Here is a 22265-nt window from a genome sequence, read left to right as displayed (position 1 = left end):
ATAGCCCACTGTATATGTCTCTTCTACCATCTGCCTGCTCCCTAATTTCTCTCACCTCTTCTTTCTGCCTAATTCATGGGGCCAGCCCCTGCTTCCACCTTTCCTGAGTCTCCAAACTTTACTCCCCAGATTTGAAGTCTGGTAAAGACAGGGCTGGGGAAACAGCCAATCACAAGTTGGGAAACAAGGAATTCTATTATCTGAAATTTTTCTTGGAGTCCAGAAGTTAAATCTACATCACAGTCTTCTGATAGGGTGGGGAAATAGCTTCTATTGTTTACTATAATTATTATTACTATTATTTTTTTGGTTGAAAGTAGTTACCTAATTTCAACTTCAAAATTAAATTTTTTAATTTATTTTAATAAATTAACAAAATTTAATTTTGAAATTAACATTGGTTTTAAATTTGTAGTGACTGATATTTAGAGAAATAAATACTTAAAATCTAAACTCAGGATTGCTTTAAGAAATCTAAATATCTAACACAGGGAGGCAATAAAATGATAATATAGCTCTGAAGCTGTAGTAAGACTTCTCTTGGAATATTGATGGTGATCAACTGAAGATTCTATTTCTATAAGCAAAGATAAACTATTCTTAAAAACACATTCCTAACCTTTCTCCCCATCAACTCCATCCCTTGCTTCTCTACCCTTCTCTCTTTAAATTTTCCAGCCAATGAAAGTTCTACTCAACAGATTTTTCTTTTCTTTCTTTTTTTTAAAAAAATAACTATGGTGCCCCTATTTCTAAGGCAGGAATTGAATTTCAGACAACTAATGTAATCTTCATTACATAAAAATAACTGTGGGGGGGGGTGGGGAGAGAAGGACATTTTTATAAGCTGGCTATTCCTGCCAACTATGCAACAGGGACCACTCGTTTCCCAGGTGGAGACTTTTCTCAGCAGAAACACCCTATCTTCGTTTAGGCTTGAATTGCTCAGGACAGCACCTCCCACCCCAAACTCCCATCTGATAGTCCAGTCCTTTAACATACATTAAGTCAGTTCTCAAAAGAATTTAAATGTGATATGTTATTTTCTTATAAACATGATGTAGGGGACAAATCTGAGCATCGTGCTAGAAAAATAAGAAAAATGAATGAGGTTAAAGAGGTTCAGTACATTTGTGTTTTAATTTTTGAAGACCATGTGTCCTTAGGTTTTTTTTAAAAAGATTTAACTTATTCTGCGTGTGATGCATCTCTCCCTCTACTCTGCAGGCCCTCAATATGCTACTGTTGTTCAATATGTGTTAATTTTAGCACTTCCAGTTGTCCTCTGTGATGGAAAATCCTACCATTATCTATGTTATCTCCTGGCCCAGATTTCCCCCCAGCTGCAGGACATGAAGTAACAAGAGGAGTGGTTTGAACCAGCTCATATACACTTTCACACGAACTCAAAATGTATAACATTACAACCCATGAGCTGATTGTATTCAAGCTTAAAGAGCCAATACATACATTTTCATTACAGGAGAAAAAGATAATTTAAATAATACAGTGTTTAGTATATGGCAATAATCAAATTAATGCTGCAACATTTTTATGAGAATGTAACCAGATTAAAACATGAACGATGAGTATAAACAAGCTAGAATAAGGTGAAATGGAGCTTTTTAGCAAAATTCAAACACCTAATGAAAAAATATTGTAGTGCATTTGACATGCTGAAAGAAGTCCAATACAGCTGACACAAAGGAAGTAATAATTGCTATTGCTATTTTTTACAGCTGGTACTTATTAAGCATTTACTCAATAAAAACAATGCATTTTATATGCATTAACTTGAACCTTACAATGTCCCTATGTGGAAGTACCAAGGTATCTTCATTTGACATGTAGGTATACTGCATATGGTTATAGGATCAGATGAAATAAAATGAGATGAAGTAGGCAGGGGCCAGATTATGCAGGGGCTTGAGGGTACTTTACAGAATTGGTCTTTATGGTAAGGCAACTGAAGAGTTTTCAGCAAGGTATCAGATTTGAATATATAAAGATGATTTTAGGGCTTCCCTGGTGGCGCAGTGGTTGAGAGTCCGCCTGCCGATGCAGGGGACACGGGTTCGTGTCCTGGTCCGGGAAGATCCCACATGCTGCGGAGCGGCTAGGCCCGTGAGCCATGGCCGCTGAGCCTGCACGCCCGGAGCCTGTGCTCTGCAACAAGAGAGGCCGCGATAGTGAGAGGTCCGCGCACCGCGATGAAGAGTGGCCCCCACTTGCCACAACTAGAGAAAGCCCTCACACAGAAACAAAAGATGCAACACAGCAAAAATAAATAAAAATTAATTAATAAACTCCTACCCCAAACATCTTAAAAAAAAAGAAATAAGTTGAGCAGTGAAACAAATTAATAAATATAATTCTTCAAACAGATATTCCTTTTATAGATATGATTATAGAAAACTAGAAGTTGTCAATGGCTCAGAAGAGTCTAGAGAAAGTATAAAGATGTACTGGTGACAGGAAAGGGAGAAAGAGACAGAGGGAGAGAAGGCAAAGAGAGAGAGAGAGAGAGAGAGAGAGAGAGAGAGAGAACCATTGCTACTGCATGATGTAGACTATCCTGAAGTAGGAAATGATGGGAAAAGCCTGGGTTCGAAGAACAGCAGAAAATAGCCAAGGCAGAAACAAACATACTTTATAAATAGATAAGTGAAAAGCGGTTATGTGTGCAGTGCAAGAAACAAGGAGATTGGAAAACAGTCTGGCAGTTCCTTAAAAAGCTGAACACAGAGTTCCCACTGAGCCAGCAATTCCACTCCTAGGTATACACTCAAGCTAAAAGAAAATACAGGGTAATGCAAACATTTGTACACAACTGTTTACAGCAGCATTATTTGTAATAGGCAAAAAGTAAAAACAACCCAAACGCCCATCAACTAATGGATAAACAAAATATAATATAAATAGAACGGAATAGTATTCAGCCATTAAAAGGGATGCAGTACTGATGTATGCTACCACATGGATAAACCTTAAAAATGTTAAGAAGCCAGTCACAAAGGACCACATAGTGTATGATTTCATTTATATGAAATGTTCATAATAAGAGAATTGATAGAGACAGAAAGCAGATCAGCAATAGTGTAAGGCTGGGGGGAAGCAAAGAGCTTGTGGGGCGACAGCTAAAGAGTACCAGATTTCTTTTTGGGATAACGAAAATGGTCACAGCTGACTGTGGTGATGGTTATAGTACATTGTGAACATACTAAAAACGACTGAATTATACATTTAAAATGGGCAAATTGTATGGTATGTGAATTGTATCTCGATAAGTGTTACCAAAAAAAGTCTAAAAACAAGGAGAATAACTTTGGAAAAGCAGGTGTAAAATACAAAAAAACCCTGCAGAAATAGAAGTCAGTAAGAAAATAGGTGAGAACGCACCTATCTGAGATCTAAAGACTAAATGAGGAAGGCAAGGCTGTATTAGATGCCAATCAGTGAGGGTATGAGAGAGAATAAGTAGGAGGTAGCAGATGATGAATAGGTATTCCTTTGGAATGTTCAGAAAGGTTCAGTCTATATTACACTGTGTGGTAAAACCAGGTGTTTAAAGTGTGCTAAACACTGTGGCAAACATTCATGTCATCAATTATTTATTTGATGTGGTAAAATTCCCATTGCATGAGAGTCTGGCATAACTATAATATTCATTTTTGTATGCCCTGCAGCACTTAGCTTGATGCCTTATACACAGTAGGAACTCAATAAATGTTTGATGAATGAAACTAACCATCAGAGCCAGACTCAAGTCTCTGTAATTACAAAGCATAAGTGAGGCCAAATTTTAGCCATTAAAAAAACCCAGAACATTATTCCACATTTGAAACATTTTAATGAATGTTTAAATGAGTTTTAATTTAGTTAACTAAAATATACACAAGTATAATTTAGTAATCTAATATGAAGGTAAAAAGATCTGTCTGAAAGGTAAGGACTTTCTGAGAAATGCTAAGAAAATGTTAACTTTATTCTTAATAGATACACCGCAAAACCAACACTTCACATTATTTTGGTTACTTCAAAATTTAAATTCAGCTTGCTTTTCAATTAATTTTTTTTATAACAGATGCAGAATATGACCTATTTTTCCCCCTGACAATATCAATAGGCTGCTCAACTACATGATACAATTTTTTTGCATTTAATTTAAAAGACTATGGCTCAGTGTTTAAAGAATAAATTAATAAAAGAGAAACATTATTAGGAAAAAAATGAAAGCACATTCACCACATAATAAAAAAAAAAAATCATTCCTTCAAAATCAGAAACCAGTGTGAGCATTATTTCACTTACCCTACTTGGAAGCATATAATTCCTATATACAAATAAAGTAGAACCTATAGACTGGAATGATACAGTGGCTATCAATAATTAGGTGCTAATTGACAAAATAAACAAAAACGAGTGGAATAGCACATTAAAAGAAACTTGTTTTTAGCTTAATTGTTGGTGCAGAATGCACGGCTGGGGCCGGCTGCCTGGCAGCTGCTTTAGCTTTGCTGGCTTGGCTTGCTCGAACAGCAGTTTCCAAACGTACTTTCAGCTCAGGAGCCGCTCCCATTACTGTCTTGAAAGCATGTGGATACAGAGGTCCAATATGCATTAAATTCTGGAGTGCAAACTCATGAAGATCTTTGGAAGCTGTGCTTGCTGAGGCAAAAGAATTTTCATCCAGCAGGTAAGAGATCAAAGTGGGAACTAAAAGAGCAAGTAACTGGACTCCTGCAAATAACAAAGATAAAGTCTGAAGATGATCACAAGTCTGAAAATTACAATAAACCTTTATTTAAAAACTAGGCAATTACTACAGTAGTCTGAATTATAATAAAATCGAAGTAAACGTGCATGATCTAATTTTAGACCTCAGTAATTATTCATAATTAATACTGAATACTTACTAACTGTCCAAGCCATGTTAAGGGAGGAAATCAGGTTTGATTTCCTGTTAAGATTATATATTTTGCATTTATATTAATTTGTTTTATTAAAAAAATACTGGCTAAAAGGTTAAAAAGGAATGAACACTTTATAATTGTCATCTGGTAAAATGTATTTTGAGAATAAAATTATGAAAATTTTAAGGGTATTCCAGAATAGGGAGGTTGGAGAATAGAGGGAATAGGGAACAGAAACCTGAAGCATTCATTAGGAGGATACCATCAAAGGACTGAGTGAATGTATACGTTAATGTGATGGCAACCATCTCCCTTCGGTTTTTGTTTTGTTTTGTTTTGTTTTTTTGCGGTACGCGGGCCCCTCACTGCCACGGCCTCTCCCTTTGCGGAGCACAGGCTCTGGACGCGCAGGCTCAGCGGCCATGGCTCACGGGCCCAGCCGCTCCGCGGCACGTGGGATCCTCCCGGACTGGGGCACGAACCCGTGTCCCCTGCATCGGCAGGCGGACTCCCAACCACTGCGCCACCAGGGAAGCCCTCCCTTCGGTTTTTGCATGGCACTTAGACTCAGATTTAGTTTTAATTTTTAAAAAATGACAATTGCTTATTCTACCACTTAGAAGTCTTGCTATAGTACAAAACATCTGTTATCTGAGTGAAGCAGTCCCTTAAAAAATGAAGAAATTGTGATGGTGCTTATTGTTGATGTAATTCACTAATAATAAATACTAGAAATTGGTTGGAGAACTGAAGCTACACTGCTTTGGTTATTTCATACCTTAAATTAATTGACTCTTAAATGGAAAATTAAAGAGTTATTCATTTAATGAACCTTGTTGAAGTCTAATTAACTATCAAACTATATTTAATTTCATGAATAATATGTAAATATATTCTGCTGTTAAAAGAATTCAAACAACAGAGAATTATTTGAAAAAGTATAAGACTCTTCCCTACCTAAATTAGGGCACTTGTTCAGCAACTGATCCCAAGAGTCAACTCAACTCAAACATATTTAAATACTGACTATGCAAAAGTCAATAAGCTCAGTGTTAAGATTACAAAATGAATAAGATTTAGTCCCCATGTTTATGGAGTTTAAGTGAGTAAAATAAAAATAAAGATAAAATTATGTTGAGTTACCAAACACAGGCCATGATGTCAGTCATAACATTTCTACCCAAATAATCTGTTAATATCTAGTTTCAACTAAACTTATCAACTCCTCCCAAACAGCTCTTCTTCCTGACCTTTCCAGTTTTAACGTTGCCTCTATGCTTCTTCCAGGTAACACAGTAATATTTGGCTCTCTCTTTCTCTTGTCCCCCTAACCAGTTACTCGTCAAGTCAGAGCAACTTTTTTTTTCCATAATCACTTCTGTATTCTTCTCTTCCACTGTAATAGTTCTGGATTATTATTTTATAGGTAAGCTATCAGCAATAGCTTTTAAAAGATCTCTACTACCTTTCCAATTTTGTGTGAAATTCTTTCAAGAGAAGAGGAAAAATTTTATGATAGAAAAAACTGATGTAATTTTTATCTGGAGAGTAATCTAGCAATATATATTAAAAGCTTTAGAATGTGCATTCCTTTTGGCCCAGTAATTTCACTTAAAAAAGTTTACCTGATAGAAATAATTTAAAAATGTGTGCAAAGATACCTGTACAAGAATACTCATCTCAGACTTCCCTGGTGGCGCAGTGGTTAAGAATCTGCCTTCCAATGCAGGGGACATGGGTTCGATCCCTGATCCGGGAAGATCCCACATGCCGCTGAGCAACTAAGCCCGTGAGCCACAACTACTGAGCCTGCGGTGCCACAACTACCGAAGCCCGCATGCCTAGAGCTCGTGCTCTGCAACAACAGAAACCACCACAATAAGAAGCCCACACATCGCAATGAAGAGCAGCCCCTGCTAGCCACAACTAGAGAAAGCCTGTGCTCAGCAACGAAGACCCAACACAGCCAAAAATAAATAAAATAAATTTATATAAGAAAAAAGAATACTTATCTCATTTATGATCTTGAAAAACTGGAAACAGCTTAACATTCAATCATAAGGTACTAGTTTAAAAAGTACAGTCTTTCTGTAATAATTAAGTCATATTTTTTAAGATAAATTTTAGATTGTGATGAAATTAAGATTTAGCAGGGAATAAAGAGGAGTAAGTGTTAAGTTGCATACGTCTCTGGTTAAATGGATGTATGTGGTAGTTCTTCATTAAATTAAATAACAGCAATTTAAAAATTTCAAATTTTGAGGTATTTTAATAATGATGTTTGGCATCATTAATGCTAATCTGGTCCTATTTGTCCTATTTGTTAAAAAGCTTTTATACCTCTATTATGAACACCAAAATGTATTATTTTAAAAAATCTATTAGGCAGCCATATTTTCCCTGGTTCTTAAAGAGTACATTTCTAGAAAATAAAACAATCTGTGGGTTCAAATGCCATCGGTAATTTAACCTCTTGCTCTTAAAAAATAAACATAAATCAACTCAATTTTGTTAGCATCACGAGCAAAAACATTAATCTTTCAGATAGTAACCACCCTTAGTAAACTTACTGTTGCAATGGCCTGTGTCAAATAGCAAAGAAAATTTATATATAATACAAATATTCATTTTAGACTAGTGGCTTTTTAGAGGAAAATACTTACTGTTATGTTCTTCCCCAAGAGCAACCAATGTTTCAAGAACTTTGATTCCTTCTTGAACAGCTAAAAGTTCTGTATTACTGGCTGGTCTGTTTCTTTCAACAGCTTTTAGCTTTTCAACCACTATTGGAGCTAATGAATGGATGTAGGGGGTTGAAAGGGCACGATTGGAATGCTGAAAGACTGAGAGGAGAAGCTGGTAACATTTGGCTTGAACCTACACAAGAAAATCATTTTATTAATTTACATGTGTGACAGTTCTTATCTGCTCTACAATCACACTGCATCCTAATATATACTGAAAACAAGCAATACTGCAGGATGAAAACAGAAATGTGGGAAGAATTAATGCCATTTCTACTTACAGAAATGGAGTAATAAAACTTCCAACATGCTAACTAAATAAAACGGAAAAAAATTAATCCAATAAACATTCCTTATACGTTAACTCCCAAATTACCACTGCTAATATAATTTGTGTATTTCTATAGTGTATAAGAAATTAGAGACCGGGAATACTAATTTGTGTTTTTAATTCTTTCTTTAATCTACAAATCTCCCTCCCACTTTAACCTAATATATTTAGTATGGAAGGCTAATATTTGACGGATGCCAAACAAAGCTATAAAAATATATTACTTAGACACCTCTTAAACCAATTTAAGTGTTCCAGGCCTAGAAAATAAGGTCTCAGTGGCTCTACTTTAGATTAGAAAGACTTCATGTTAGTAAGAAACAAACAAACAAAAAAAGGAAGGTCCATCAACACACGAATGTACATGAAAAATATTGAGGGGAAACTGTTTCAGTGCTTTGGTGGAAGAAAAGCTACCAAACATTGCTGGACATAAAAAATGCCTGGGGAATATTTTTAAAATACAGATCTGTGGACCACACTTCTGGAGACTCTGGTTTAGGAAGATAATGGTAGATGTTAACTAAATTGCTTTTTTTCCTGATGTGCAGCAGGTTTGAGAATCAGTAGTTTAGACACTAACACTGTAAAAAAATAAAACTTATTTTCTAGAAAACAGAGTTTCCAATAGGCCCATTAAAACATGTTATAATATATATTTATCCTTTAATGGTGTCATTAAGTAAACAGTGAAAAACAGAAGCACATAAAGTCTCTACCAATATAGGCCAGGGTTGAGCAAATATTTTAGATACTGGGCAATTTCTGTAGATATAAATAAACATATACATGTCTCTCCTAATGCTTAAACCAGTGATCTTTTCCAGTTTTCTGTTGAAAAGTCGTATAGCAAATACTTAAGTTTTCATTTGATGTATCACAAATTTTAATGAATCAATCTGAAACTTTCTTGATAAAGTGGAAGGTTTAACACTATGTTTTAAGTGCAACTTACCCATGGGTCACATGAATTTAACGCGTTTTTAAATCTGTTCATGCAGCCATTCTGCAGTGACTGGACTCCTATTATTTCACTGCCAGCAGACCACAGGAAGAGTGCAATTGCTGTTAGCATGCTTACTTCATCAGGCATAGGCATAGAATCTTCTGAAATATATGAATAATGAAATGTTGACACATATAAAAAATGAAAGCAATATGCTGTTCCTAAAATGTTTTGAAATTCTGAAAAAGAATAAACATATGTATATGTATCACTAAATCACTTTGCTGTACACCTGAAACTAACACAACATTGTAAATCAACTAAACTCCAATATAAAACAAAAATTTTTTTAAATCTAGGGCTTCCCTGGTGGCGCAGTGGTTGAGAGTCCGCCTGCCGATGCAGTGGACACGCGTTCGTGTCCCGGTCCGGGAAGATCCCACAGGCCGCGGAGCGGCTGGGCCCGTGAGCCATGGCCGCTGAGCCTGCGCGTCCAGAGCCTGTGCTCCACAACGGGAGAAGCCACAACAGTGAGAGGCCCGCGTACCACACACACACAAAAAACTTTCATTCTTGAACAATAACCCTCTCTCTCTTTTTTTTTAATATATACAAATTTATTTATTTATTTATCTTTGGCTGTGTTGGGTCTTCGTTGCTGCACGTGGGCTTCTCATTGTGATAGCTTCTCTTGTTGCAGAGCACGGGCTCTAGGCACAAGGGCTTCAGTAGTTGTGGCTTGCAGGCTCTAGAGCGCAGGCTCAGTAGTTGTGGCTCACGGGCTCTAGAGCACAGGCTCAGTAGTTGTGGCGAATGGGCTTAGTTGCTCCACAGCATGTGGGGTCTTCCAGGACCAGGGATTGAACCCGTGCCCCCTGCATTGGCAGGCGGATTCTCAACCACTGTGCCACCAGGGAGGCCCTGTATCAATGTTAAATTGCCTCAATTTGATAATTCTTCAGTGGTTATGTAAGAGACTGTTCTTGTTCTTAGGCTATCTGTGAAGTATTTAGGAGTAAAGAGTCATGATGCCTTCAATGTATTCTCAAATGGTTCAGCAAAATTAATAATATCAACAATAATATGTGGATTATAGAAAAAATAAAACATGCAGCAAATGTTAACAATTGGTGAAATCTAGAAGGGTATGCTGAAGTTCACTATATTATGCTTGTAACATTTTAAAAAGTTTGAATCTATTTCAAAATTGAAGGTTCTAAAAATGAAAAAAAATATTATAGCAATCTTAAGAGTGATTCATTACATCCATGGAGGGGTGTGTATGTGTGTGTTACACACATACATTGGCACATTTTTTAAAGTGGAAGTCTCAGATTTTATAATAAGAAATATGATTTCCATAAAGGAAATTCTCTATTACAAAACTCTTCTCGTAAAGCAAGAAATTCTGCTTGCCTGGCTTACAAATACTATAAAATACACCCATGGCTTTGATCCCTACTTCATACTGACTGTGCCTACTGAGAATTCAGCTCTGGACAGGTTAGCTTAGGCAATTTAATTATCTTATCATATACCTTTAAATTTATCTAACATGAATGAACTTGGATAAAATATCAAAACCTTCTCTTATAATTGACAATTTAAAAAACATGATTATTGATTATGGACACCCCCATGAAAACTGAAACAATATATTTTTAAACGAATTCTTAACTACTTTTTCTTGTTCTATCAACGTACACATATATACATTTACATTCGTATATAATTATGGCATTTAATGTTTCTTTAGTTTGTTAAAAATCTATGCTAAAAAGAAAAATATTAACTCATGATAAAGCTAAAATAGTTTTAGTAACATTAATAAAACTAGTTAAAGTTTTCCCTTCCAAATATTAATACTAAAAAATTTCAGGTGATATAAGTAGTACATAGTTTGTTTAAAATATAACAAGCGTATGGGAAAGAAAATAAAACTTGTAATACTACCATCTAGCGATAGTTTAATTTCTAGGTTTTTGATTAATTTCTTCTGGTCTGGGTTAGTTTTTTTATATATAATTATTTATAAACATGATTTTTAATAGATATAATGGATATATAATCCAAATGAGTATACCATGATATATTTAATATTTTTCCCACTGCCAGATAGTTATATTTATCACTTTCATATTTTCATTATTATAAAATAGACTGTGATAAATAACCTTGAACACAAGTTTTTGATCAATAAGGTCAGAGTATGAATTCTTAAAGGCTCTGTGTGTATTTTGCAGAATTGATTCCCTGAAAGTTTAAACTGTATTAATTCCCTTCAGCAAAGTATGAAAATGTTCTCCTGGTATCAATTCCACCTGTACATACAGTTTTTTAAAATCAGTTTTACAGGTAAAAATTTATATTACTTTGTTTTTGTTTGTATTTTTTTGCTTATATAATAATGTGGCTAACTTTTTTATATACTTGGTGGGCATCTCAATTTCCTTTTTAATAATGCGTGCTCTTTCCTTCTTTCTTAAAAGACTTCTTTGTACATTAATGATATTAACACTGACATAAATATTATTTTCAGTTTTTGATCTTTTTTTCAGTTATCTTTTATTTTTAAAATTTTTTTCTTCCAGTTTTATTGAGATACAATTGACACACAGTACTATGTAAGTTTAAGGTGCACAGTATAATGATTTGACTTACATACATCATGAAATGATTATCACAAGTTTAGCGATACATCCATCATCTCATACAGATACAAAATTAAAGAAATAGGAAAAAAATCTTTTTCCTTCTGACAAGAATTTTTAGGATTTATCAACCTTTTTTTTTTTTTTGCGGTACGTGGGCCTCTCACTGTTGTGGCCTCTCCCGTTGCGGAGCACAGGCTCCAGACGCACAGGCTCAGCGGCCATGGCTCACGGGCCCAGCCGCTCCGCAGCATGTGGGATCCTCCCTGACCGGGGCACGAACCCGTGTCCCCTGCATCGGCAGGCAGACTCTCAACCACTGCACCACCAGGGAAGCCCTCAACCATTTTTTAATGCCGTTGTTTTTGACAGGTAGATGTTAAATTCTATAGTCCAATATTTTCCTCTGTGATACTTACCATTCACTTACACTTACATAGTCCTTTGTCATTCTGACATAAAGGAGTCACCTATATTTTATTTACCTATTTTAAAAATTTTACATTATCATTCTAACTTACCTCGTATTTACTTAGAGTCATGATATAAGGGGAGAGAATAACTGGAACTGATATCTGAAATGTCTAATTGACACAAACCATTTGAAGAATAATGAATGTGCCCTTATCATGTATTATATTCTCATGTGGATGAATGTCTGTTTTAAAACAATCTGTTCTGTTTCATTGCCCTATCTGTTCGTTCTTGGGCCCACTCCACAGTTTTAGATACTGTGGAAATGTTTTAATAGGCAATATGGCAAATCTTTAATTATTATTCTTTGTTTTCAATCCTTTCACATTTACAACAGAAATAAAATGAAAGAAAAAGTCAAACACAGAAGAAAAATGGATAAAAATGTGAATAAGCATTTCCCCCCAAATTAGACACAAACATGAAAAATGCTTATACTCACTAGGAAAATGAGAAATGCCAATTAAAACAGTAAGATAGTACATTTTACTTATCAGATAATGAAATTTAAAAGTCTGAAATACCATGTATTGGTGGGGATCATGCACTGCTAGTAGAAGTGCAAATTCATACAGCTACTTTGGAGAACAATTTGGCAATGTCTGATAAAATTAAAATGTGTCATCAATTCCACTTATAGGGGTATGCCCTAGAAAATCTCATAGCACAAAGCACATAAGGAATTTATAAGGATGTTCACTGAGACAATTTTTATAATTGGGAAAAATGAGAAATAGCAAAAATATCCATTGTTAGGGGAATGAATAATAATTGATAAATTTAAGTGATGGACAACTATATAGGAGTTCAAAACAATGTATAAGAGTTTTATATGCATACATCCTTTCTTTTTGGGGAAACCTCCCAAAATGTATATAAGTGCTAAGACAAGGGCATTCAGAGTCAATATCCAGAATGGGGAACTAAAAGTTCACATCTGAAAGATGGGACTAAACTACCTCTCTGAGTTGATTCAGTGTTACAGAGCAGTTTTCTGATGAGCTCATTCAATTAGTTATTAGGGAAGAGATATCCTAATAAACTTTAAAAAATTTTAAACTGATTAGATTACCTGGTTGAGAATATTCTAGGATGCATGCCAGAGTGCTACGAATTAGAGCTGTCCACTGTTTCTGAGTGTCCTCAGTTTTGGCCATTGAAAGTGTCACAATACTTTTGATCCCTTGAAGAGCTGCACTGACTGGTGGAGGAACCTGGTTATCTGCAGACTTTATCGCTGTGTCTTTCAATATTCTTGCAATTAAAAACAGAATCGTGGGCAGGACTGTCATACAACCTGAAATAAAAACAAATCAGATTGCCTCGTAATTAATAGTTCCCATATTACAGTTATTTCAATTGTTTATATTTTTTATCGTTTAATATTATTTCTTTTCCTTGTATTTATACAAAATTTACTGCATTATTATTACTATAATTCAATGTTTGGAAAAAAAAGTCACAAGTTATTTCAAAGGAAATATTTTCTTTCTTTTCCCAGCTTGCCTTGTTTTTATTACTTCTAGTATTTCACTTATTTAATAATCATGCCCTTCATAATGAAAATAAGGAAGGAAGGTAGAAAAACAGAAGGAAAACCGTACCAAATACTTTGAGAAGTACCTGAGAAACTTGGTGAATCATGTAGCAATTTCACGACAAGTAATCAATCTCATTGTACTAAGTGAGCCTTAGTACTAATTCAGTCAATGTAGTAACCAAGTCAGGAAACAGATAAGAAGACTATACAGGTAAGCCAAAAAGAGACGAAAGAATCCTAGGATTTGTAGCTGAAAGAACTTTAAGATAATCAAATCAACCACCCACTTAATGAAAGACTCCCTTCACCACTCTGACATGCAGCCACTGTAGTCTGCCTAACAACTTCAATGATGGAGAATTCATTGTTTTCATAACTGTAGGCTTGTGTTGAACTGAAATTCACCTTTATATATCCTGATACCATTTCTACCTTCTAGATACAACAGAGGGAAAGTCTACTTTTCCATCCACTAGTTCTTAGGTGTCTGCAGACAGCTATTATCTTTTTCAGCTACAATTTTTTTAGTTGCTCCTTAAAGTTGGTTGTCACTCTCCTCTGACATTTGTTAGTCAGTGTTGCTCAAGAGTAGCAACCAGATCAGAAAATAAAGGGTTTAGTAATTCCACTTTATGTCTATCTGCTAACATTCGATGTCTTCCCTCAAACTGTGGTTCTACCTCTTTGCTGAAGTTTGTTTGACATGTATCTGAAAAGGGTATCCTGGGTTTTTGACTTCTTAAATCTTCAGTCTTTTTTTTTTTTTGCGGTACGCAGGCCTCTCACTGTTGTGGCCTCTCCCGTTGTGGAGCACAGGTTCCGCACGCGCAGACTCAGCGGCCATGGCACACGGGCCCAGCCGCTCCGCGGCATGTGGGATCTTCCCGGACCGGGGCACGAACCCGTGTCCCCTGCATCGGGAGGCGGACTCTCAACCACTGCGCCACCAGGGAAGCCCTTCAGTCTTTTTTTATAGGTTTCTAAAGGTAAACAAACCCTTAAAAAAAACCCTACTTCTCCTTTAAGATTTAAGAGGAAAATAAATCATAATAGCACTTAAAATCAAAGGCAACCTCATCTCTAATACAGTATAAGACATTTCCAAATAGTGATTAATACCGTACCAGCAGGTGAACAAAGGGACGGTAAGTCAGAGAGTATGGTAACTGTGGCTGCCACCAAACGAGCACTTTCTTCTGACAGTCGAGTTTTAGTGGCTACGTGACTTGGAGAGTCCGACATCTTGGTACTGAGATGCGGCATGTGCCGCACTAAAATGAACATCAACAGCTCCATAGTTGCAAACACAAGAGATTTTCCAGGAATAAGACCACCACTGTCACCTCCTTCTCCTAATACAGGACAGGACTCTTTTTCCATATCATCTTCATCTTGGGTAAAAGAAAATTTGGTGAAATTCTCAGCAAACAAAATAAAAAATAGTAGATGAAACAACACAGTAAGTATACTTAATAAATTCTTTCAAAAGAATTTACAACTAAATGTTTAACTGATGCCATATGTCTTTCTCAGAATAATTCCTGCCTGACTAGAATTCTGTTTATTTACCTCTCCTTAAAAGTAACGGACAATTCATTTTTTACTTCGAAAAATTTTATTAGGTAGTTTTTATTAGGAATGTATTTCATAATAGGAGTAACACATATGTTAGGCTGAAACATGTGAAGTTGCCCCTTTTGAAGGTGAAAGATAGCTGAATATGAGCAATTCCATTTACAACATGCTAATGAAAAGCAAAATCAATTGCAAAGCTTCTAAATGTATGGTTAAATTTTTTAATTAACAACTTCCTGGTATTAATATTTTAAAAATTAGAGTACAAAGAAATCTACTTCAATGTTAGTGTAATTTCTAGTGCTTACTTAGTGTGTTTCTTTTTTCTTGCAAATAATCCTGAGCAGCTCTTACTATCTGTTGTACAACTCCAGTCACCAGCAGCTGGACAGATGGTGGATTCCAGGTCAGTAGGAGGCGGTGTAAAACACTCAGCAACTCAACACCAATCAGCTATTATAAATTAATACAGAGAAATTAATTTTAATTTCAAAGGATACATTTATATTATTAAATCTAAGAAAATATACATGTAAAAATAAATTTGGTAGCTAAAATTAATATATTGGACTATGCAGCAAATATTATAACAATCTTGAAATAAGGTCATATTTTATCTGAACATATTTTCAGTCAAAAATTACTTTATTATGTACTTAAATAATTTTTCCATTTAAAAATGGTCATTCTCCTATTTCTTTTCTCTTTAGGACTAAACAATATTGCTAGCATCCAGTGCCACTACAATTTATGATTTCCAACCTAAGTACCCAAGAGTAGTCTACCAGAAATTCTAGGCATTCTGGTAAGTCCCTCTCAGATTCATCTCAGAACTATTACAAACTTCTACCGCTTACTACTCACTTTAGAAAGTCTCTTACAATCTTCTACATCAAACCCATCCAATGAACCCACCTCAAATTTCAGAGGGAGAAAAAAATTTAACTGCAACCGAAGCCACCTTTACCTCTTTCCTTAAGATCAAGTGTCCAGCCCCTGCCCAAGACTGATTAATCTTTCCTCATATGCCTGCTACCCCATCCTGTTTAACTTCCCAAGGATTCTTCAGGGACATCAATCACACCCCGTATGTTGTCAGCCTCGCTCTCTAGCTAGCTAGCTAGCTAGCTCTCTAGCCTCTCTCTCAGCCTCGCTCTCTCTTCCCCAGGATAAGAATCTGCTCAAGTCCTTCCTGCCTAATTTCCCCCCACACCTCAAAAAACCTCTCAGATCTTTCCATCTGCCCCCATGTTCTCTTCTGTCTCTGTCTTGTTTCTTCCTTTCCCAGACCGAATGCTGCCACTTCCTTCACTCTCTCATTTACTCCTCGATCTTCTATAATCTGGCTTGATCCACCTGAGAAAACGCTATGCCTGAGGTCACCAGTAACCTCCATGGGACTCTTTTTCTGTCCTTATTTACTGGATTCTGTCCCTTTTGAGACTGTTGTCTGTCCTTGAAACTCTCTCATCTTTGATAACTCTGTTTTTGTTTTTGTTTTAAACTGGCATCTGGTCTTTATTTAGTCCTATGCCCTGTGCTGTGGATTTAGTGGTCATTAACTCAGACTTGGATTCTGGATTCTTTTGGTTCTCCTCCTTCCTCTCTAGTAGTCTCCACTGCTGATTTATTTCCCTCATCTCAATCCTTATTTGCTATTTATCCCTAAGGTTCCAGTCTTGGCCCTCTTTCCTTCTTCCTTTATTCAGTTTTCCGAGGCCAGTGGACTCATTATCTCTCTGGAATTATGAAAATGGCCTCATAATTGACCTCCCTCCTCCCTTTTCATGTCTTAAAAATCAACCACTACAAGATTGATGGGGTGATCAAATTTATGTCTGCTGTATTTCTGGAATACACATTTAACCATGTCATTCTATCTACTACATTTACAATCAGTTATTTTGGTTTTAACATAATGTTAAATTTTATTGGTTTGACCATTTGAAAACAACCCTCAAGTTTCTTGCAGTAATCTGTAGTTTAGCTGAGGCACAGCTTCAGGCTACAAGGCTGGGGTACAAGAAGAGTTCATCAGTGAGTGACGCTTGTAATCACACAGCACATGCTTTGTTTTGTTTCATTTGGGGTTTTTTTCCAAGCAGCACCGTGTGCAAAACTAATTTTGATATAATACAATAATGAGAACTTTGCTTTTTATCTGTCTGTGTTTTATGGAAAATTATCCCAAGTGATACCATTTGGTAGTATGGTGTTCAAAGAAATGGTTATTATTACGAAAATAAAATTCCTAATTAAAAAGAATAACAAATCCAGTGGTAACTTGGCTCTGTAATATGAATAAAATCCTCTAAATATTCCATACATAAATTAGAAAAAGCAATTCATTAAACTTTTTAAATAAGTACTTGAGTCAGCACATAAAAATTTCATTAAATGAGAGATAAAACTTAATCATTTAAAAGTGACAATTTATTTAATAGCCTTATGAATCACTTCAGCCCTTTATTAGTAGAATCATTAACTGGGACTGAAGCCATCCTTTATTTATTTAATTTAATTTATTTTTTTGTCTGCACTGGGTTTTCATTGCTGCATGCGGGCTTTCTCTAGTTACTGTGAGCAGGGGCTACGTTTTGTTGCGGTGCGCAGGCTTCTCGTTGCAGTGGCTTCTCTTGTCATGGAGCATGGGCTCTAGGCATGCAGGCTTCAGTAGTTGTGGTGCATGGGCTCAGTAGTTGTGGCTCATGGGCTCTAGAGTGTAGGCTCAGTAGTTGTGGTGCACGGGTTTAGCTGCTCCGTGGCATGTGGGATCTTTCTGGACCAGGGCTCGAACCCGTGTCCCCTGCATTGACAGGTGGATTCTTAACCACTGCGCCACCAGGGAAGTCCCTGAAGACATCTTTTAAATTTTTAGTTTTACTTGACTGCTGATGAACTGATCAAAGAAGGTAGTGATGATCTCCAGTCTAGCTGTGCCTGGTCATCCAACTTTCAATATAGGGTCTTAAAGCCAAAATCCTGAATGCTTATTATATAATATTTATTTCATATGTGAGAAAATTATCTTAAGATAAATATGATGTATACAAAGCATAAATTATCTATTATAGAAATATACTGTACCTGATCTTCTGCAATATGGATTCGGGCATAAGGAGAATCTAGCAAGGTGTGTAAGGCCTGTAGACAAGCTGTAACATGTTCAACAGGCTCCTCAGGTCTTGGGGAACAAAGGAACTGTATACTCACGCCTGCAATGTACAAAATAAACACACAGGTTTGTTAATATAAAACACTTTGTTGCTTTGACACCATTTTTGTCCCACTTTCACCTACTTATTTTTTTTACAGATTACTTTTAACATATATTAATGCCTTAAAGTCAGTTCAAAATGATTGTCAAAATCAGCAGCCAAACTTAACACAGGTTGTACCTCTGCAAGGAGGCTAATAATCACATTGGAAGGGGATGGGGGAGTTCCAAGGTCATCTTGATTAAGAAGTTAAAGATATTTAAAAATAATACATTAAGAATAAATTTATGAAAATTATAAAATTAATTCTCATTAAATGAGTGACAAATTCTTAAGTGTTAAAAGAGCATCTATAAAGCAATTATAAATAAGAATTATTCAAATTTGCTTTAACTTTACATTTTATTATTTCCTTCTGAGGCAATTTGTTAAGTGCCAAGTAAAAAGAAAAGTTGTTGAAAAAAAAAGTTTACTTTTTTCCCTTGAAAATTATTCAAATTGCTCTGAGTGAACATGACAATTTTTAAAGAGTAGTTTTTAATAATTAAATTTTAAATAAAAAATTCAGTTACTTTAGAAACTCTGCTAAAAATCCTCTTTTTACTATCCCTTCTCTGAACTATACTATCACAATTTTTTCCATAGCATTAAAATGAAAGATATGAAGGAGTTCAAAACATGCCACACCAAAATATACCTTCTTGGCTGAAGGCATTTGAGAAATAGCAGATGCAGGCAGGGCTCTCTGTCCCCTTTTCTACCTGAAAGCAGGTCATAAAATTTCTCATGAGAAAGGTGCCCTCTCTGTACTAGGGAGAAAACATTCTTACCACCAGAGACTGGGAGTCGATGTTGAAATAGACCTGTCCAAACAAAACTACTAAAATAAGCCTGATCTTCCATTAGTTTCCCCCGTATATTTTCTAGTTACTGTTCCACAACTTACCACCCCTAGCCCAAACCCCTCTGTCTTGTCATACCCTCACAATTTATTTTTTTTAATTAATTTATTTGTTTTTGGCTGTGTTGGGTCTTCTTTCTGTGCAAGGGCTTTCTCTAGTTGCGGCAAGCGGGGGCCACTCTTCATCGCGGTGTGCGGGCCTCTATCGCGGCCTCTCTTGTTGCGGAGCACAGGCTCCAGACGCGCAGGCTCAGTAGTTGTGGCTCACGGGCCTAGTTGCTCCGCGGCATGTGGGATCTTCCCAGACCAGGGCTCGAACCCGTGTCCCCTGCATTGGCAGGCAGATTCTCAACCACTGTGCCACCAGGAAAGCCCCTACAATTTATTCTTGCTTGTGTAAAACTATACAATCTTCTGGACCTAACGGCTTCTTCAGGTCTTCATTTTCCTTCTAAAGACTCCTGTGTACATGTAAAAATATTAAATAAATTTGTATGCTTTCCTCCTGTTAATGTGTCTTATGTCAGTTTTATTCTTAAGCCAGTCACAGATCTTAAGAGGGTAGAAAGAAGTTTTTTCTCCCCTACAGATACACATTTTCAGAAGTGATACATCTTGAAATACATTAACATGGCTCACCTACCTAAAATCAGATGCATTCTGTCTTTGTTAATTTCTGGCAAAGATTTAGCACTAGGCGTTGCTCCTGATGCTTGGTTTAAATTGATGGGTGTAGAACGTTTTTGTAAACCTGCTATTGCTGCCGCTTCTGCTGACTCTGAACATGTAAATCCTGTGCTATTTAACCAAAGTGCCACTGCATGGAGAATTGGGGCCCAGGAATTCCGATAGTGAAGTCTAGCTGTATCAATAGTCTCAGGAGTATAAAATGCTCCACCTATAAAGCAATCAAAAACATTACTTCTATTATACTCATTTATCAACAACTACCTTAAAAAATAACCGTTACATACAGTCTTAGTCCATTTGGGCTGGTATAAAAAAATACCACAGACTGGGTGGATTATAAACAACAGAAATTTATTTCTCATAGTTCTGGAGGCTGGAGGTCCGAGAGATCAGGGTGCCAGCATGGTCTGGTGAGGGCCCTCTTCCTGATTCATAGCCAGTGCCTTTTTGCTGTGCCCTCACAAGGTGGAAGGGGCCAGGGAGCTCTGTTGGTTCTCTTTTACAAGGGGACTACTTCCACTTCTAGGGGCTCCACCCTCATGACCTAAGCACCTCCCAAAGGCCTCACCTCCTAATTCCATCACAATAGGGATTAGGTTTCAACATATGAATTTTGAGGTGACACAAATATTCAGATCATAGCACATATAAAAGAGCAATTTGGCAAAGAGATTCTTGTACAGAGTTATCAAAACTAACGTCTTTCCTGCAGCTGCTGACCTGGAGTGCCTGTCACTTCCTCGCTGATGTTAGGGTTTCCAGCCTTTTCGCTGCACATGCTGATGCCTCTGAATGCCCTCTAGCTTTCCCTACCCGTGGTCCTCTTCCTCAGACTTCCTCTTCACTGTTGCCAGCAACTCTTAAAACCCTCATCACCTTCCCTTTCTCTCAATAGCCAGGGAACTCTGTCTCTTCTTTTTCACTCTTCTGCAAATTCTTCCCCTCCTCCTGCTTTCTCTATCAAACTGATGACTGCCACATCTGTCCCTGCATACACACACTGACCAACACAGCAATCTACTTCATCATGGTTATGCATAATGACTTGTTATGCCCAGTTATTTAGAGTAACCTAACTCGTACAGTTATTACTGTAACAGTGAGAACATTTTTGCTTGGGCTAACAAGTTTAATACCATATATGAATTCACAAATTCAGTATGCAAAACATGCTCTAAATGAGAGAATGTCAAGTTTTAAGTCCACAGAAATTGTAAATGTTATTATTACGATTGTTGCTAGTCTCCACCAATTCCATTTTGTTTAATTACTACTTTGAACTCTATTAAAAGCAAAACTCTAAGTGCAGTACTTACCATCTGGGGGTAGCTGACTAGCAAATTCAGCTGGTAAAGTTAAAAGCGCATAGTCTTTTAAGGCTGCCAACCACAGGCGACTGAGTGTTGGCAGTTCAGGTTGTACGAGTGTTATTAAACTGTCTGGTGGTAGTTCATTTATGGTACTATAATCATCATCATCATCATCAGTATTTTTAATTGCTCTTTTTGGTTTTGACTCTGCTTCTTTTTTAATATTCATAGCAACCACATATACCTAGTAAGATATTCAGGAGGAGAAAATAACAAGGCATAATATTAAGAAATGACATATTCTAAGTTGTTATTATACAGCTGAATCATCGAAAGTGAGTACAGATACTAGAAAGTATACAACTTCGGGATTTCCGGATAACCTCAAAAGAATAATTCCACCTGCTCTGGAGGAAATCTTTTTTTTTTTTTTTTTCCTTTTTCTTTTCTTTTTTTTTTTCATAGAGCTGACTTCTGACTATTGCTCTCACAGCATATTCCTTGAGTAGGGTTCTCTGAATTTTTTCTGGCTTCTCTTGTTCTACTTTACAAAGCCCCCCTTTATATGTGGTTTTCTTTCTTTTTTTTTCTTTTTGTCATAACTTCCTGTTTGTTACGTTTGCTTTCATAGATTTATTAGACACAATCAGCCAGCAGTCAAAGAAAAAAGCTGGGGGGGGGAGGGCACAGAAAGGATTTCCATAAATATCCTCCAAAACCCCTTCTTATATAGTCCTTAAGTGATATTTAGCAATCTAGTCCTTGCAACAGATGGCTGAGCCAAGAATAATATAATTTACTGGCCATATATATTATCTGTATCTTTTCTTTCCACTTTATAAACCAAAAAGATATATAATAACAACTTCCTAAAATATAATCTTAAAGATTCTTCTTTGCTGAAGTTATTTTTGTTTGTTTTCTTTTGTTTCTGTACGTACATTCTGGCTTTGGCAACTGGCACGTAGCTGA

At 36.3% G+C, this 22265-nt stretch overlaps 1 protein-coding gene across 5 annotated transcripts in view; it reads right to left on the bottom strand.

Annotated features, from left to right (window-relative positions):
- Window positions 1-748: 748 nt before the first annotated feature.
- The window catches only part of HEATR5B (HEAT repeat containing 5B), an 89199-nt gene continuing 67682 nt past the window's right edge, over window positions 749-22265 (bottom strand). For 3 of the 5 annotated variants that reach the window (XM_004265054.4, XM_033419279.2, XM_033419280.2), the window contains 9 exons: window positions 21300-21537; window positions 19937-20191; window positions 18262-18389; window positions 15483-15627; window positions 14724-14990; window positions 13132-13356; window positions 8944-9095; window positions 7577-7790; window positions 749-4740 (listed from right to left, as the gene is read on the bottom strand). In XM_004265054.4, the coding sequence (XP_004265102.2) occupies window positions 4436-4740; window positions 7577-7790; window positions 8944-9095; window positions 13132-13356; window positions 14724-14990; window positions 15483-15627; window positions 18262-18389; window positions 19937-20191; window positions 21300-21537 (1929 nt within the window). In that variant the 3' untranslated portion in view covers window positions 749-4435. The other 2 variants (XR_007471114.1, XM_033419281.2) reach the window with 2 other exon arrangements.

This window comes from Orcinus orca, chromosome 13, assembly GCF_937001465.1.
Source record: "Orcinus orca chromosome 13, mOrcOrc1.1, whole genome shotgun sequence".
Lineage (NCBI taxonomy): Eukaryota > Metazoa > Chordata > Mammalia > Artiodactyla > Delphinidae > Orcinus > Orcinus orca.
The sequence above is the reverse complement of the archived record's forward strand: the minus strand, read 5'-3'. Positions and strand labels throughout refer to the sequence as shown.